General features: G+C 37.3%; 1 protein-coding gene across 1 annotated transcript in view; it reads left to right on the forward strand.

Annotated features, from left to right (window-relative positions):
• Positions 1–18,059, forward strand: part of RAB3C (RAB3C, member RAS oncogene family) — a 122,339-nt gene that overhangs the window by 41,235 nt on the left and 63,045 nt on the right. Inside the window, exon 3 of the mRNA XM_050330123.1 lies at positions 12,338–12,456. Coding sequence (XP_050186080.1) covers positions 12,338–12,456 — 119 coding nt within the window. The remainder of the gene's footprint in view (positions 1–12,337; positions 12,457–18,059) is intronic.

Genomic DNA, 18,059 nt, shown 5'->3' on the forward strand with positions numbered 1-18,059 from the left:
TGTTCGTTGCTTCACTTACCACTCTGTTGAAGAAATAAATTTCTTTTTCTGAACTTTTGTTGAAACAACTGTAGTTCATCCCTCTTTGCAGAAAAAAAATAAAATCAGATTTTCTAGCAAGATTTTGATAATAAATGGTGCTACATACTAGTTTTGAGCTTTCTTGAATATTTTTAAGATCATAAGAATAACTATATTGTGTCAGACTAAAACTCCAGTTAGTCCAGTACTACTGCTATGGTGTTTGCCGGTAATGGATGCTTAAGAAAAATGACTGAAGAACAGGTAAATGTATTTCTACATAAATAGACTTTAAAACTGCCTGTCTTTTAGTAGTCCAGAGATGTGAATTTGCATACTCACACCTACCTATGTGCTTATGTTTTTCTCACAAAGGTTATAGTTTGCGCAGGAAAGTGTTGAAACCTAACAGGCAGGTGACAAATGTACTGAAGTTGTATTGGCTTCAGGAGGCTGGAAAGTGGCCAAATATTTAAGCCCAAGTATGCAAATTATTTAGACATTTAAAAGCATGGCACATGCAGTAAATCCCACTAAAAATATTTCATTCAATTTATATGATTGTTCGTTGATAAAATCAGGATCCAACTTTAATGACCATTTTTTTGGAAGAATATTGCCAGTGGTGGTTACAGTTGGAGTCAAATCCTTATGAAATGAAATTAAATGAAAGCCTATATAGCATTTTTAATACCAATGTGATTTAAAATGCTTTTAAAAACGAAAAATAAATCTCTGAAGTAATAAAATAAATTTGCAGTGATCAAGAAAGTAACACCACGCATTTCCTCTACTTACTGCTGGATCATGAACTGTCTTTGTGTTAGTGGGGGTGTTTAATGTTCTGCTTACAAAGATAGAGGGAACTTATTTGTAAAGTAAAATTTGCTAATTTTTTCAAGATTTCTTTGGATAAAAACCTAAAGGAAAAAAATGTGACTGTTTCTGAGAGAGTAACTGAATGAGATAACAAATATTTTATTCTGATTTATATATAAGCATATATGCCTGTAATAGTCGTACCAATACCAGCTACTGTACTACGATCTGTTGCACAGTGACCAGGTCTCCAAAATAGCTTCCATATTTAAAAACATTTAATTTGAGCTATGAAAATAATTCTTTCCTCATGACAAGGAAATATGACTGATAGTATCAAAATAAAGCAAGAAATGTAAATGCTTTATTTTACTGTATTTAGATTTTATTAAAGTTTATAAATTAATGATATCTATTAATAAATATATCACTTTTAAAAAGGAAATTAAGGCATTTGAATACATCGACAGGAGAGCAAACTGCTTGAAGAGCTAGAAGGCATTCCCTGTGAGGCGCTGCTGAGGGTTTGTCTAGTTCGGGGAGAAGGAGTCTGAGGGGGAAACCTGATTGCTCTCTGCAGCTTCCTGAGGAGGGGAAGTGGAGAGAGAGCTGCTGGCCTTCTCTCCCTGGTGTCCAGTGATATGACACATAGGAATTGTTCAGAGATGAGCCAGGGAAGGTTTAGACTGTATTTGAGGAAGCATTTCTTTACTCAGATGGTGGTCAAACACTGGAACAGGCTTCCTGGAAAGGTGGTTGCTGCCCCCAGCCTGTCAGTGTTTAAGAGGCGTTTCAACAATGCCCTTAAACAATGCTGTAGCTGAAGCAATCAGGCAGTTGGACAGGCCTTTCCCTTCCCTTTCCTCTTTCCCTTCCCCTTCTTCTTTCCCCTTCCCTTTCCCCTTTCTCCTTTCCCCTTTCTCCTTTCCCCTTTTTCCTTTTCCCTTTTTTCCTTTTCTCTTTCCTTTCCCTTTCCATCTATTCACAGTTCTGGCAATTTTGCTTTCTGGTGAGACTGTTTTCCTCCAAAAGTCATTAGAATCACTAAATATGCTTATACATATGCTAGGCACACAGTTCTCAAATAGTCTGACCTAAAAGAAAAAGAGACCAGTGGGCAAAAAAACCAGCAGCTTAAATGAAATCTAATTTAATGATACCACTTTATGGCAGAACTCCCCACAAACAGAATGCAAAGGTTAAGGACACTGTACTTGAAGTAATGCAAGATTCATAGATTAGTCACATATTTAACTTCTTCTTACAACTCTCTCTTTAATAATTTACAGTTTTGAACTAAAACAACATAAAGGACAATTGGTGTGCATTAAGCATCATCAGCTGCTGACACATTTTCAGAGTAAATGAATACTTTCTTGTTGGAATAACCTGTGCTGTCTTCAATTATATGTTTCTTTTGAAATACCAGCACATTAGAGAAGTGTTTTAAGCATAACCTTTTGAAATGTATCCATAGGGCAGAGGTATTTACTGACAAGCAAGAGAACACAGTGGTCTTTTGTTTAAATAATAGATTTTTTACATAAAAACTCATCCTCTTATCATGTAGTAGATTAAAGGGTTGTTTCTTGTTGGCATCTTTAACCTTTCTTTTCTTTAGTGAAGAGATTTTAGGGGTGCTTATGGTGTATGTAAGAAATCCATCTTGCTTTGAGGAGACTTTTTTCCTTGGTGACCTCAATCCAATTTAAAGTTTCCACAAATTAATAGCTAAATCCTACCTAGGTGTAGGTAATTCTAGCAGTACATTGATAACCAAGGTATCTTTATGTTATAAGGTATGTGTCCTCTTGATTCTTACACAAGAAAACTAAAATAATTAAGAGCAAGAAAAATATGTTTTTCCAGCATCTTGTAATAGTAGTTAATTAAAAATTAGCTTTGAAAAAACTAGAGAAGCCATTCAAAGTCTAAAAGCTGTAGAACCAGGTTCTTGGTCTTTCGTGAATCACCTTTGTGTCACAGACTGTCTGGATGCCATGGTGGACTCCTATGCTGTAGAAAAAAACTTTCAGCATCTCAGGCTATCATCAGCTGTCCTGTGCCACATATCCTTTCTCTGTCTCTCCCTTTAACACAGAAACATTCTGGACAGGTTCATCTGTATGTGCTGAACACACTGTATACCACCCGTCATTGCAAACCTAAATTATTAATCACTACAGTCAGACCCAAGAAAAAGAAGAAAACTATGGTGATGGAGAATTGAAATATCCACTGTCAGGTATTAAGGAAGTGTTTGGTGATGGCAGACTGTTGTAAAGCAAAGGGGTTGGAAGTGGAAAAAAGGAGAGTTTTATGGAGACTGTCCTGCAAACACACCTCTGTAGTGTCAGTGGAAGGAAAAGCTCCCTGAAATGCCTGAAGGAACTGCATTGCAAGTGGAGAGACGATGGTGGCATTCTGTGCCTTCAGTACATTACTGGTGAAGTTCTCCAGGAAATAGCAGGTGCTTTTTCATCTGAGCCTTTGAATCTAAAACTACCTGCCTAAGGTATGACATGTAAAGAGCTTCCATAATTTCTTAGATACCTTTGATGCCTGCCCCATAAGACGATGGCTGCCACAGTCATAGAAGGAGTATATAGAAGTATATAAATCTTCCTACAAGGAATCCTCCAGACACCTCTAAAGAAGCATTATGTTGCCAAGGCAGGAGGAAACTGTTTCATGACAGACCACACTGTAGCACAGTACTTTTATTCAGCAGGTATTCTAAAGCACTAGGGTGTGCCTTTTACCATTGCACATCTAAGTTCTGGATTGGATTGGACTTCAGCCATAGCTGAACTCTTCCAGAAATATTGCACTTAAAGTTTCTAGCTTAAAACAGTAAAAATTTGTCTAGTTCTGTGTTGCAGATTGTCTCCTTCCATTTTTATAGGTAATTGAGATTAAAAAAAAAACTATGTGAAAAGCATAAGTTGATAGTAATTCTAGTGAGCCTTTAAACATGTTTTTTATACTTAATATTCTGCCCAGAACTGCATTCTTTTACTCATCAGAAGTTTTGGAAGGAATTTAATATTTAATAGGAACGTTTCTGTAATTTGTTCTAAATGAAACTTCACTGCATATTTAAACACAGAGGTTTATTGCAAGGAAAAGCAGAGGTGGGGAGAGTTTCTGGTAAGAACGCTTGGTTTATAGTTTAAAAAATGTCCCTTTTACTAGTAACTCTTTTTTCTCTTAGAGTTGGAGAGTTACAGAACTGTGCTTCTAAAAAAGGCCCAGAATAAATTGTGCCTAGCTTGCCATTGCCATGAGGAAGGGGTTGTTTTCATAGCTCTCAATAGCTAAGAGGTACTGTCAGCTACTCATTGTCCAGCTAATCAGTGCACAAGGATTTGCATAATATTGTAATATGATGACACTATTATGCAGATTTTTTCAGTGTAGTGAGCCATTAACATAGACCTATTATCAAAATGGCTGGGCAAACTTTTCTCTGTCCATGGATCCCAACTCATCCTGAATAATAAGGATAAATTAATTAAATATGAGTAATGAATATTAATAGAGAAAGCTCTGTAAGAGATGCAGAACAGGACAGAATAACAAGAGGGAGAGAAAGATGAAAGGTTATTATTCTTATTTTATAAATAATAAGTTCTAGAGAGAAGCAGTTAAGAAGATTTATAAGTACATAATCAAAGTACAGAAATGGGAAGAAGAATGTACTCTGGCACTCCAATATACCTCTACATTTTTCTCTGTTTATATAATAATAATCAACTTGACTCTAAGCCTTGTTTTGTAGCTTAATTTTATTTTTTTTCTGCTCTCTGCTAAATGAAAGGCATCTATGCCTATCAATGTTCCAGCTGTGTATGAAAAAGCTCTACCTCTCTTTTTCTAAGTGTCACAGCATTAGGACTGACCTTTCCAATCTATTCTATATCACTGTAAGTATGACAACCACTCTTTAGTGTCTATATTACTGAGTACGAGACTCTCAAGGAGAAAAGACAACGCAGAAAGAATCGCGTCTTATCGATATCACCTGGGGAGTCTTTCTGCTGTGCCTTCTGCAACCGGACTTGTCTATCTCGCATTGGCCTGTTTAGCCATCAGCGCGCTTGTAGCAAGCGTGGGTAGAGCCCTTCTCAAATCTTCGTTCGCGAAGCCTAGCCATGATGATGACTGACTACGACCCTGGAGCTCAAGGAGACTTTCTGTCAAATCTGAAGATTGTCTATAGTATATCTGAGTGTCAGGTTTCTAACATTACCATTCCTTGTAATGTTATTATGGGTCTTTAATTTCTTCCTTCTTTCATTCAAAAGCAGGTTGCTCTAATGGTCTCAAGATTTGCCAGAATTCAGTGCCTTCCAAAATTTTTTTTGTTTTAGTAAAAGTTTTAATTCAGTAATTTCAGTTCTTATTAAAAGCCTTTTAGTTTTTTCATTATACACTAGGACACATTTTTGGTGTCTGACTACAAAGATTAAAAATAGAAAAAAAAAATGTTACTGTTCTTGTACCATCTCAGGTCTCTGGGAGCAGAAGCTTTAAAAAATAAAATATGACATAACTAAGAAAAGCACATGTTTTCCCACTTCTGCATCCCATATAGTAATAACTTCCTGTAGAACAAAAATACTTAACAGAGCTTTGCTGGTTTTGTTTGTATATAACTATTTTTTCAGAACGTCTTTCTGTTGCTTCATTATTTTTCTGAAAAATGTGATTTACAACTATTTACAACTATTTTAAAATAATACAAATGGAAAGATATTTAAGTCATTTTTTTTTCTGTAGCTGTAGTGACAAGCTGGGCTCCAATATTCATTTAACTTTTCATTTTACTTCTAAAATATACTTGCATTATTACATGAAGTGCAAATTGGATTTTTTAAATTCATTGTTTCCACTATACATTTTTGGTTGCAGTACTTAATCTTTGTTTCTATAACACACTTCATAAAATGAAATTAAAAAAGGAACCTGAAAGCAAAACTTGAGCCTTTCAAGAAATTCTTCTCAATCTTGGTTAAAATATAAAGTGGTGCCTTAATGTGTTTTACTTTTGAAGATAATGTCAAGTTTAACTGATCTAAAGTATATCCAAAGCTGGGAAAGAAGGACAAGAGAAATTGATCCTCACACCCAACAAAGTAGGGCAGGCTACAGGACCAGGAGAAAGCTGCAGCTTGTAGTGGGAAAAGAGGGAGGCATGAACTGAAATGGCACTGGGACTCAAAATTGAGTCTAGAACCAATGGCAACTGAAGTCAAGTTACAGTGGTCTAGAAACGAGATAGTGCTACTCTGGCTTTCCTGAGTTGCTTCTAACATAACCCCTTAGCTACTCTTCCTGGGTAATTAGTAGCAGGCTTCAGGTAGTTTCACTTCTGTTTTCCTTCTATCTCAAGAAGATTTTGGAGAAGTGGTCTCCTGCCCCTCCTACTCTCTTACTGTATGTTTGGTTGGCTTTTTTTTGTTTTTTTTTTTTTTTTGGTTGGGTTTTTTGTTTGTTTGTTTGTTATTGTTTTATTTTTTGTTGTTGTTTTTTTTTTCTTTTTGTGTGTGTGTATGTGTGTGTGGTTTTTTGTTGTTGTTTTGGTTTTGTTTATTAGTTCCAGCAGAGTGGGCAGGGCACTGGGTTTTGGTAGGTTGGTTGGTTGGTTGGTTGGTTGGTTGGGATTTTTTGGCGGTTTGTCATACCTTTATGTTTATCCTTTTTTCCTGAGATCCCAGAGATCAGAGGCATCTTTTGTGAAATTAGACAGAGTTACTTTGATGGAATATATAAATAACCTATGTGTAGCAACAACAGCAATAAAAAAAAAAACGAAGCTCATTAAGGAGCTGAAGTTATTGATTGCTGGGCCAGTTTTGTTTACCTTAACAGAAAAATTTGGCCTGCAAAGTGAGGATTCACCCAACTCATATTTCTCATTTTATCTTTCTATTTGCCTTGTCTTCAAATATTTTGGATGTGAAGCAGAGATATAAACACCATCCAAGAAATCCTCTACTCTTGCCAGGTTTTTGGCACCTAGCACAAGCTGTATCATGATATGAGTAAAACTTGCAGTGAGGAAGTGGATCTAAAAAATATGTATATTTAATATGCAGAACAGAAATGCAGAGACAGAGTCACTCAAGCATGCTAGAAAACAAGTTTGTGTTTTGCAGAGTGAATTCCCTCATGACAGGCTCATTAAAAGTTCTTGCTGCCAAATGCTGTTTGCTTTCACTTTCAGAACTGTCTGTCAATAATGAGCAACTCCATTTGCAAGTTATTTACATAAATTATTATTCCTGTCAGCGGTGTAGTGCTACACAAGGGTGAGAGGGGAGGCTCACACTCAGCAAATGAATTAGAGGGCCTAATTTAACTTATAGCTCAAAAATTTTGGTGTAGTCTAAGCTGGTATGGCACATTCTAGATGAAGTCTAGCTTAGGAGGACTTACCAGTGAGGGAGATTTATTTCGGCTGACTGTACTTGGCTAAGTGTACTTGGCAAAGCTAAATAGTTAATATTTTAGGATTACTATCAGAACCTTGGTTTCTTTCTTTTGTATTTTGATAATTTCCAGTCCCATAAACTCTTCACTTTATGTAACACAGATTCTTCTTGAGTCAGCAAGCTTGCTGTCCTTAAGTGTTGCTACTTGCACAGGTGGCTATTACATGATATCTCCCAGTTCCTCTGGGACCATTGTTGTCAGCAGCTGGTGCATTCCCCATACACTAAGGACTCCAATGATATGGCAGTTCCACAGTAACAATAAGAATCTGTAGGAAATTTCCTATAACATTATTAGGGGATTGATTCAAAGGAGGAGAACAGGAAAAACGTAGTTACTGTAGTTACTGTAAAAATAACATATCTTTCTCTTTTTTATTGTACTGTCAAATTTCACAGTGTTAAGTTTAACTCAAATGAACAGCCAAGGTAATCTAGAATTAAATACAATTTGATACATTATGATAAAGGAGAGTTGGCCAAATACATACCAGATTACTGTGTTCATCACGAGCCAGAATCAGATATTTTTCACACAGTCTATACCTCTACCATTCCTCTTTCCCTGCCTATAGATGTAGATGCTTATTTGAGGTCTTTACTGGTGGAAAAGCTTTCGTGTTCCTTTTAACTATTGAATATCTGGCAAAAAAGCAATGAATTTTTCTATTATGAAATTACGCATAGTAGAATCTGGAACATGAAAATGTTTTAAAATAACTAATTTCAATTATAAGTGAAAAATATCAATTAACAAAAAAAAGCCCAACGAAACATACTAGAGACATCAGAGCACACAATGGAAAATTTTGCAAGTCTTCCAAATAGTTGACTATTGTAGGCAATTAGCCAGTGTGCAATGTTTAGAAACTGGGTAATTTCTAAAGTACTATGACCACTAAGACCTCATAACTCTGTGATTTAATGTTTAAAATCTAACTCCTACTAAAAAATATTCAAAAGATAGGATCACCTAACCAGAAGCCAGAATTTATGGAAGTGATTATAAGATTTGAAAATACTTCTTGCAGCTCCTGAGACCAATTTTTTTTGTTGCTTTGGCTAAGATTTTTAAAATACCTCTTTTTGTCTTCTGTCTGTGATACTTTTCATAAAGCATTCCCTCACTCTCATTCATTCCCCTCTGTTTTTCCACTCTACTTGTTTAATCAGCAATCATCTGTTCTTACCAGGCAATAACTACATGAAGGAAAAGGCCCCCAAATGACTTATGTGTCTTGTTTTCTGCCTGTCAAAGATGGAAATTACTTGCTTTGATTAAAATGCCAGTCAGTAATAGGCAAAATTTTATTCTTTCTCAGGCTTATATTACTTAGTTTGCTTAGAAATAAACATCAGTCAGTGCAAATACATATGTTATATTTCAGAATTTAAATCTAAGAAGACAGTCATCATATGAATTCTGTGGTCTTGCAAAATGGACTATGATAACATAACAGCAAACAGTAACTATACCTGAACTGGAAAAGGTTTTCTTGAAGTATAAGTATATAACAATACCTGAGGATACATGGTGATTTACAGCTATAGTGATTTACAACTATAAATATTATAAAATATGGAAATAATTTCTTTTCTGCTTAGTTCTTCTATAAGAATAAAAGCTAATAAACAGAAAGACCATGTGCGTTGTTGCAATACCTGTTTCAAATAAATGAAATAATTGTAATAAAATACAATATTTAATATTTAAATTATGTGATTTTTCTTTTGTGCTCTCTCTGCTGTCAAAAGGTATTTTAGTTCCTTAACAGTCATACAGAAGGATCTATCTTTAGGGCACTTACGCATATATTCTGGTCTGAGTACAAAGGAGGTGCTTATGAATGTGTGGAACAGAAAAGTTTTGACACGTTGTTACTGATATTTGGGTTTATTTCTTACATGATCATAAACAGTGCATAAATTAGGCCTATTAAAATGTTCATTAGTTCCTTATACCAAGTGAATATAAAATAATAGCAACAGGAATCTGTATCTATATTTGAAAATAATAAACTCCACTTTATTCATAGTCATGAATAGTATAGCATGAATATAGCATCTGTTATATACTGAAATATCACTTTAGAAAGTCTTTTTCTTAAGCATCCTATTCACATACCATTACCTATGAATTTAGAATTATTAATTAGAATTTGAGAAGAATCCCAAATATGTGGTTCCTTCTCAGACTGACACGAATCAAATGCCTAGCTTCAGAAGAGCACCTTCTGTCCCAAAGTCAGTCAGTGTTTGGATCTTCATCTGCAGCTTCCTTACACTTTGTGTAAAATCATTTAAGAACTTTTCATCTTGATTTGTCTTCCTGTACACTCATTTTTTATCTTCTGTAATCAAGAGTTCCTAAGCCCACCCTACCTAGCTTTAATACTGCGCAGAAAATAGTTGGTGTCTCAGAAATGAAGCATCCCTGACTTATGTCTTTATTGCTATGGCTGTTCACTCTTACATGCAGGAAGGCTTCAGTAGAAATCATATGTAGCAAAGTAAGATTTGCTTTGGTAGCAGTGGGCTCCCACTTCTCATACTGTTGTACATACTAATCAAACATGCCTCGGACTGAAAACCAAGCTGATAGATGCTGATAAAACTTGTTTGAAAGTCATCTCTCTTCTGTACAGAAAGGCTGAATGTGTGCTATAGGCCATATTTCCCTTTTTCCTCCCAGACATTTTCTCTAATAACAAACCAAATAAATGAAGCTGAAAAAAAAAAAAAAAAGTGAGAGTAAACCTCTTTCATAAATGAAATACAAAGAAATTCTGTTAAATAATAGCAGATGATGTTCTAATTTCTGTTAATAGATCATTTTACTCAACATTTCAACGATACTTTTGTCTCGTTGTCAAACTGACTTATTGAGAAAGAACTGACCTCTGAGTATTAGAATATGGATAGGCTTAGTGCAAGTTTTAATACCTTAATATTCAGTAACACAAGAAAATCTGGGTGCAGCTATCCAACCTCCAGGCAACAGTTGGTACAGTCTCAGCCAGCTCAGAGCATAAGTAGAAAAGTTTAAGTTTGTCTGGCCTTCTCACAAAGACATGACCTAACTTCCTGTGAGACCTGTTTTCTACTTCAGCTTTTCATCTTGAATCTCTGAAACCACATCAAAGTAGCAGCTGTTGTAATCCAGGATGAACAGCAATTATCTATTTCACCTTTTTTGGATTCACTAAACACCTTGGATATTTTTTGTTTAATCTAAAAGTTTTCTATTGTGTGTAAAATCTCCTTATTTTATCAGTTTATAAGATGAATTATATATGTGTAAAGAAGGAGGCCTGCTTAATCTATTTTTCTGTTTTTCACAAGAGACTACTACTAGCCTAGGACCTATCTCAGAAAACACACCAAATATGTTTGCCATTTTTTATTCTTTTTACTCTATAGGAAGGTAAATTCAATAAATTTAATTGTTTTGTTAAGTAAACTATTTCCTGTCTACTAAAAAAATCAGAAATTATATTACTTTTCAGTTTGTTAAAATTAAATATGCACAGATATAAATATGTGAGTTACAGGATTGCACTGAAATGTTACATATGTCTCATCTAAAGTTTTTAATGTTAATGGCTTAAAAATACTAAATAGGTATGCTGGAAATAGTTATGTGTTTCCTGTATTTCAGATATTGCTTTTTCTCAATTTTTGTGCAGACATAGGTGACGGTATCACAGAATCACAGAATTGATTGGGGTTGGAGGGGACCTCTGGAGTTCATCTGGTCCAATCCCCCTGCCAAGGCAGGGTCACCTAGAGCAGGTGACACAGAAACATATCCAGCTGGGTTTTGAATGTCTCTAGAGACAGAGATTCCACAACCTCCCTAGGAGGCCTGTTCCAGTGCTTTGCCATCCTCCTTATGTTGAGATGAAACTTTTGTTTTAGTGTATGGCCCTTGCTCCGCATCCTGTTGTTAGGCACCACCGAAAAGCGTCTGGCACCATCCTCTTGACACCCACCTTTGAGATATTTATATACATTAATGAGATTCCATCTCAGTCTTCTCTTATGTAGACAAAAAATTATGCTAGGCATTGCATATAAATGTATTAACAAGTAGTCCCTACCCTGAAAAACTTTTATATGGTAGTAAGTAAAGCACAGAGTAGGAGAAAGGAGAACTTATATTTCTTTAAAGGCAATTGATTGAGTTGCAAAGACTGAGGAAGAAAAGTGGTTTGAGGTAAGAGACTAATAGTATACTCCTTTTTTTTGTTCAGATATCATCCTCATTTTAAAAACACTGCCATACAGAGTTTGGTATTTTTGTGGGGGGTTTTATTTTTTTGGTGGAGAGAGTTGTGGGTTTTTGGTTTTGTGGGGTTTTTTGTTTGGTTTTGGTTTTTTGTGTTTTGTGTGTGAGTGTGTGGTTGTTTTGGTGGGTTTTGTCTTTTTTTTTGGTTGGGGGTTTTTGTTTGGGTTTTTTGTTTGTTTGGTTTTTAGTTTTTGGGGTTTTTTAAGTAAGCAAAAAGCTGTATTGGTGCTAAAGTTGACATGAGCACCAGTGGCTTAAAATCACAAGAACAGGACAATCAGACATTGCCTTTTTGGTCAGGATGTTTCCTGATTTCAGGAACCATCCTGGTCTTATAGTGAAGATCTTAAGGATGCTATTTTGTTTCAGCATTCTATCCAGCACATGAGATTTTACCACTGACAGACTGGGAAGGTACAGGGCAGGAAAGAAGGTTCTTGCCTGACTTTCAGATTGAATAACATGAATCAATGATGACTCAGGATATAGGGCCTGACAGGGGGCCATGCCCTTCTGCTTCTCTCCACTCTCAACCTCATGACATAATCAGTGTGTCCCTCTTATTGTAATCCAATGTAGAATTCTTTTTGTTGTTTTTCTCAGGATTGCAGAGTTGTACAATAACTGTTCTCAGAGTTTTATTTCTATTAAAGAAAAAATAATTTTTCAATTTATTTGCAATGTGTAAAAATTTTGTTTGTTATTGTTTCAGGACACAGCAGGACAGGAGAGATACAGAACAATTACCACAGCTTACTACCGGGGTGCAATGGGCTTCATTTTAATGTATGACATCACAAATGAAGACTCTTTCAACGCTGTGCAGGATTGGTAAGTAAAACTTGGAATTCATAGTAGATATCAGAGAGAATATGTGCTATCACTTTTCTGCTGTGACAGTGTAAATTATTTTGGAAAACTTATTTCCGAATACAGTGCTTGAGCATTCCTATACCCAAATAGGGGCATAGGAATGTTGTGGGTTTTTTTAATTCAGGAAAGACAATAATACTTTAAAATGTGTTACATATAATTAATTGTAATAATCGTGTTTGCTGTGATTTCAGTTTAATTTATATTATTTATACCACTGAAACCAGCAACATGGTAGTGTGGAGGATAACTTCTAAGATACCAGAAAGTGTTTCTATATTTCATGGGAAAATTGAGATACCATGTGTGAGGGTCATCTTTTAATTTTTCATCATGTTGCTTTTAACCATATCTAGATATACATTATGCTGTCTGTTTTGTTCCTCAAGTGTTAAAATGAGCAAACTTTATCACAGTAGCAGAACTTGGAATGGCTGAAACTTACATTATCTTGTGTTATGTGAATGTCCAGATGTCTCCATAAAAGTGGGTTTTTTTAATCCCACAGGGGTCAGTCAGCATCCAAACAGTCTAAGGCTTTTTTAAGTAAAGCTAACCTCAGTGATTTGTTCCTTAACAAGTTATTTTAATATCTGAGAGCCTTCCAGGAGTGCTCGGAGTAATATGAATAATGTTTGCCATGTGTGGTCCACATGTCTCTTGTATGCAGTTCCCATGAGAGAACTGTGTTTGTGAGAGGATTTTGTTCAGAGTTGGTATGATTTGTTCACTATGTTTCTTAGGCTTCCTTAAAATTTATTTTAAGATATGCTCTACTGTGGACTTCTGTCAGGACAGATAAGGTCAGAAACATGTTGCACACATGATGCTGTGATGCCTGTTTTTAGCGGGAGTTGTTGCCCAGCCTCAGATTGTCCAAGAAAACAACTTTTTGTCTTTCACACTCTTCTGCTTACCATTGTTATAGAAAGTGTCATGGAGCCTACTGAGCACCTTCCCTGTCAACATCTGGAGTTTTTTGGTCTATATAAGCTGAGAATGGCCATTTATCACTCTGAAAGTAATAACTGAGAACCTTAGGTTGATTCTGGTCTAAATAGGATCTTGAGTTGCCTAACATTTCCTTTGTAAGCACTAAGGACGTAGTCATTCAAAGTCCTCCAGGGAAAAGAGGCAACTCCAGACTGTGTCCCACCTTCTCTACGTTGTTACCTGTACAACTCTACACCAAATTGCTCTTATTTATGAGAGAATTTCAATCTTTCCATTTATGAGAGAATCAATAAGCTTAACTGACTAGTACAGACTGGACAACTGTCTTTTGGACAATTGAATGTATCTGAGTGGAATCTCTGCTTGATACTACAAGAAGATGGCATGTTTGTTCCATGTTACTTGTTATGCCAAAGGGATGCTCTGCCCATGTTGTGCAAAAGCTGGAAGCATCATGCTGAGTACTTGCTGTAACACATTTGTGCGAACTGTTCCATTCAATAGCATGAATCAGAATCTCCTCCTTAAGAGAAGATAGCTGAAAGCATTATTTATAGATGCTTCTATGAAAGTTTAGCAAAAACAGGGAATCAAGCAGTACATCAAAATCCTAGCTGAACCTGCAGGTGTGACTACCAGCACCACTGCTTCCTGTCCCTGCCAGCTGAAGCAGTCTTGCTCTGCCTCTGCTTTTCTTTGTCCATGGGCTGATACTGTTCAAACACTGGGTTAACTGGGTGATAATGGCTGTCTAGGATGAGCTGTGATCAGCAAATCTCATTGTCCCATCTGTAGGCAAACCAGATGGCATGCCATATATTATCTAGCTTCCTCTAACACAAAGATTTCTTTTATAGCAAATGTAAATAGGAATACTTATTATTAATTTTCCCACCTGTTTGTTTTCCAGTCTCCTCAATCTGGTGTGTTTGGCACTCTTTATCTCCTGGCAAAGGAACAGGGCTTCATACTAATTAAAAAGTCATTGTAAAATGAAGCAAGAAAATGTTTAAAAGCTATGGAGTTCTTAAGTAGGTTTATAAAATATGAGTTTTGCATCATTTTTATCTAGAACCTTTATGAAATGTTGGCAGATATTATAGAAATTTGGTGGAAAGATGTGGTTGCAGTATTATGTGTCAAGATCTACAATCATCTGCAAGATGAAAGGAATGACAGATATGCTGAGTTCCTCACTTGTCAGAATGAGACATAGATTTGCCTGTTACAGATTTTTAATATGATACGCCCAGTTGATGCTTTGCTGTTCTTCCTCTGTTTTGTTCCTCCCATCTCAGAGCTGATAATTGATTTTGATTACCCTTGATGTCAATTCTAATAGTAATTACAAAACCAAAGCTTGCTTCTGAATGTGAGAAAAGTTAAGAAAAACTCAAAATTACCAATGCTGCAGAAGAGCAGGCATGGGTATGTGCAGGTACCTGCGTCTTTCTGAAAGATATGGGGGAGAGAGTGGGAGCTGTTAAGCCTCTCTGGGGCTTCAAATGCTTTTCTCTGGATAAATATGCCTCTCCAAGCAGTAGTGCCACTTCATATACATGCACAATGGGCCAAATCTAAGCTCAAATCATATCAGCTTCAAGACTTGATCTAGAAACTGCCCTGAAGTCAGAACCATGAATCTGCAGGTAGCTTTAGAATTGGATAAAGGACTTCAGTTTAAAGTGTGTGTTGGGATGATTCTTTATATTAAAAATAATTTTTTTGAGTCTGAAATCTGACTGACATTTCTCCTTTATAGCTACAGATCCTGTAGTTGTATCTCTAGATGCTAATGCTGCAAGATGTGTACCTGGAAGTAGTTTGATGTACATTTATCATGCCCCCCTAAAAAGATTTGGTCAATATATTTATTTCCTGTAAAGAGGAACCTATTGTAGAGCATCATTTTCTGCTTGCCTGAGTTCTAAATTAGAAAGAGGGTATAATCAAGTAACCAAATGTTCCCATTTAGTTGAATTGTTTAGACAGTGTTGACATGTTTTAAGTAATTGGCCTAGTGGGATCTATTTTCTTTAGAAATTCCTTCTTATTAAAGCTGAAGGGGAAATGGAAAAAGAAGTGGCACTGTGACACTTCAATGCTTATTTTTTTAGTTCAGTTGTAACATCCAGTGCTTGCATTAATTCCTGTTTTATGCTACCACTTGTAGCATCTACATTTGTTAGCCTTTTCCATCTCTACATTTCACTAGGAGCTGTTATGTCCCTTTTCCTCTTAGTGTTTCCGTCCACATAAGGTGTGACCTTTATGGCAGTGGTACCTTTTGGTAGGAAGGAGAGGGTAAAGGCTTTATACTATCTTTGCAAATCAGCTTTGCTATCAACTCAATATACTGAGTTCTACAGAAGTTCCAGGAAAATAAATGCCTCTGAGTTGAAGTTAAACCTAATTTTACAAGTACAACTTTTCTAGTCTTCTAATGACTGAATTGGAAGGAACTGAAATATCCTTATACCCCAGTTATTTCTAATGCAATATCTCCACCTAGGTCAGAAACAGCAGGTATGTAAACCATGATCTAAAAGCCTGAGGGTTTTTTTCCAGGTTGAAAGCCTAGACTTGAAACTTCTCTTTGTCTGAAGGCTAGACAGGGATAGAGGACATTGTATATATTTGTTTACACAAGTTGCTCCTCTACACCTGAAAACATTATCCCAGCTACAAGTGTTTGTGTGGCAATATCTTTATAACTGTCTGGTGACTGCTAAAGGCGCTGTTGTGAAGGGCTTCACTCTGTAGGAATTCAAAATTTGAGAATTCCACACTGCTGAAATCTCAGGTTCAGGAATGCTTCCTCAGGAAACACATAAGGCTGAAGGAGCCTAAGAGGCTTTGAATTATTGAAGTTTTTAGATTATCTGTGTTTTGTAAGCCTGTCAAGGTCTACAAAGAATCAGTTCTTCCTCCATTTTTGGCTAAGGCTTATGGGAGCAGGGAAGTATTCTAGGAAACACTTTGATTACCCTCACCCTTTAAAAAATAAAGTTTTTACCAAAAATTTTATGATAGTTTTTTTAAATGCTCTGGTGGAAAGATTATGGTTACACACATTCTTAAGATATTCAGAGAATCCTCCATGCAAGATACTTCTCTTTTTCTCTAAATACTGAACTTAGTTCTATCATTTAAGAAAAATCCATTATTTGCTGTATGTCAGGGAACAAATCTGGAAAGTGCTTCTACACAAATTTAGCCTCCACCTGCTATTGCCAAAACACGTGATGTGCTATGCAGCGCAGTCCACATGGTTCTGCTGCACAGCACACAGACACATGCCATGTATGCCATTTCCCATGCATGTTCTTGGGATCCCTGTTCTGAGGGACTCTGTCTGGACACAAGCTGCACTGTGTACAGCAACAATCTACGCACAAACTGGGTGTCTGAGGAAAGCTGTGATGTAGTCGCCATCAGTAGCAAAAGGAGGGGCGAGGAAAACCTCCATTCTTTGTTGGACATGGCAGGGAACACAGTCACCAGACATGAGGAAAAGGCTAAAGTACTTAACACCTTGTTTGCCTCAGTTTTCAACAGTAAGATAGGTTGTCCTCAGGACAATTGGCCTCTGGAGCTGATAGACAGAGACAGGAAGCCAAATAGCCCCCTGTAATCCAGGAGGGAACAGTCAGAGACCTGCTGAGCCACTTGGATCCTCACAAGTCTGTGGGACCAGAGGGGATCCACCCAAGGGTGATGAGGGAGCTGGCACAAGAGCTCTCCAAGACACTCGTCATCATTTACCAACAGTCCTGGTTCACTGGGGACGTCCCAGATGATTGGAAGTTGGCGAATACCATGCTGATCCACAAAAAGGGCTGCAAGGAGGACCCGGGAAACTCCAGACCTGTCAGCCTGACCTCAGTGCCTGGCAAGGTTGTGGAGCAGATCACCTTGAGTGCAATCACACAGCACCTACAGGATGGACAAGGGATCAGACCCAGCCAGCACAGGTTTAGGAAGGGCAGCTCCTGTCTAACCAACCTGATCTCCTTTTATGATCAGGTGACCCACCTGGTGGATGAGGGTAAGGCTGTGGATGTGGTCTGTCTGGACTTCAGCAAAGCCTTTGACACCATCTCCCATAGCATTCTCCTGGAAAAGCTGGCAGCTCATGGCTTGGACAGGAGCACTCTGTGCTGGGTTAGGAACTGGTTGGAGGGCTGGGCCCAGAGAATGCTGGTGAACGGGGCTGCATCCAGCTGGCAGCCGGTCACCAGTGGTGTCCCCCAGGGATCAGTGCTGGGCCCAGTCCTGTTTAATATTTTTACTGATGATCTGAATGAGGAGATTGAGTCCACCATTAGCAAATTTGCAGATGATACCAAGCTGGGGGGGAGTGTTGATCAGCTGGAAGGGAGGAGGGCTCTGCAGAGGAATTTGGATAGGCTGGAGAGTTGGGCTGATTCCAGTGGGATGAAGTTCAACAAGGCCAAGTGCCGGGTCCTGCACTTTGGCCACAACAACCCCTGCAGCGCTACAGGCTGGGCACAGAGTGGCTGGAGAGCAGCCAGGCAGAAAGGGACCTGGGAGTTTGGGTTGACAGGAAGCTGAATATGAGCCAGTAGTGTGCCCAGGTGGCCAAG

The sequence above is a fragment of the Myiozetetes cayanensis genome, unplaced genomic scaffold (genome assembly GCF_022539395.1).
Source record: "Myiozetetes cayanensis isolate MyiCay16 unplaced genomic scaffold, myiCay2020 scf4, whole genome shotgun sequence".
In the NCBI taxonomy this organism is placed as follows: Eukaryota; Metazoa; Chordata; class Aves; order Passeriformes; family Tyrannidae; genus Myiozetetes; species Myiozetetes cayanensis.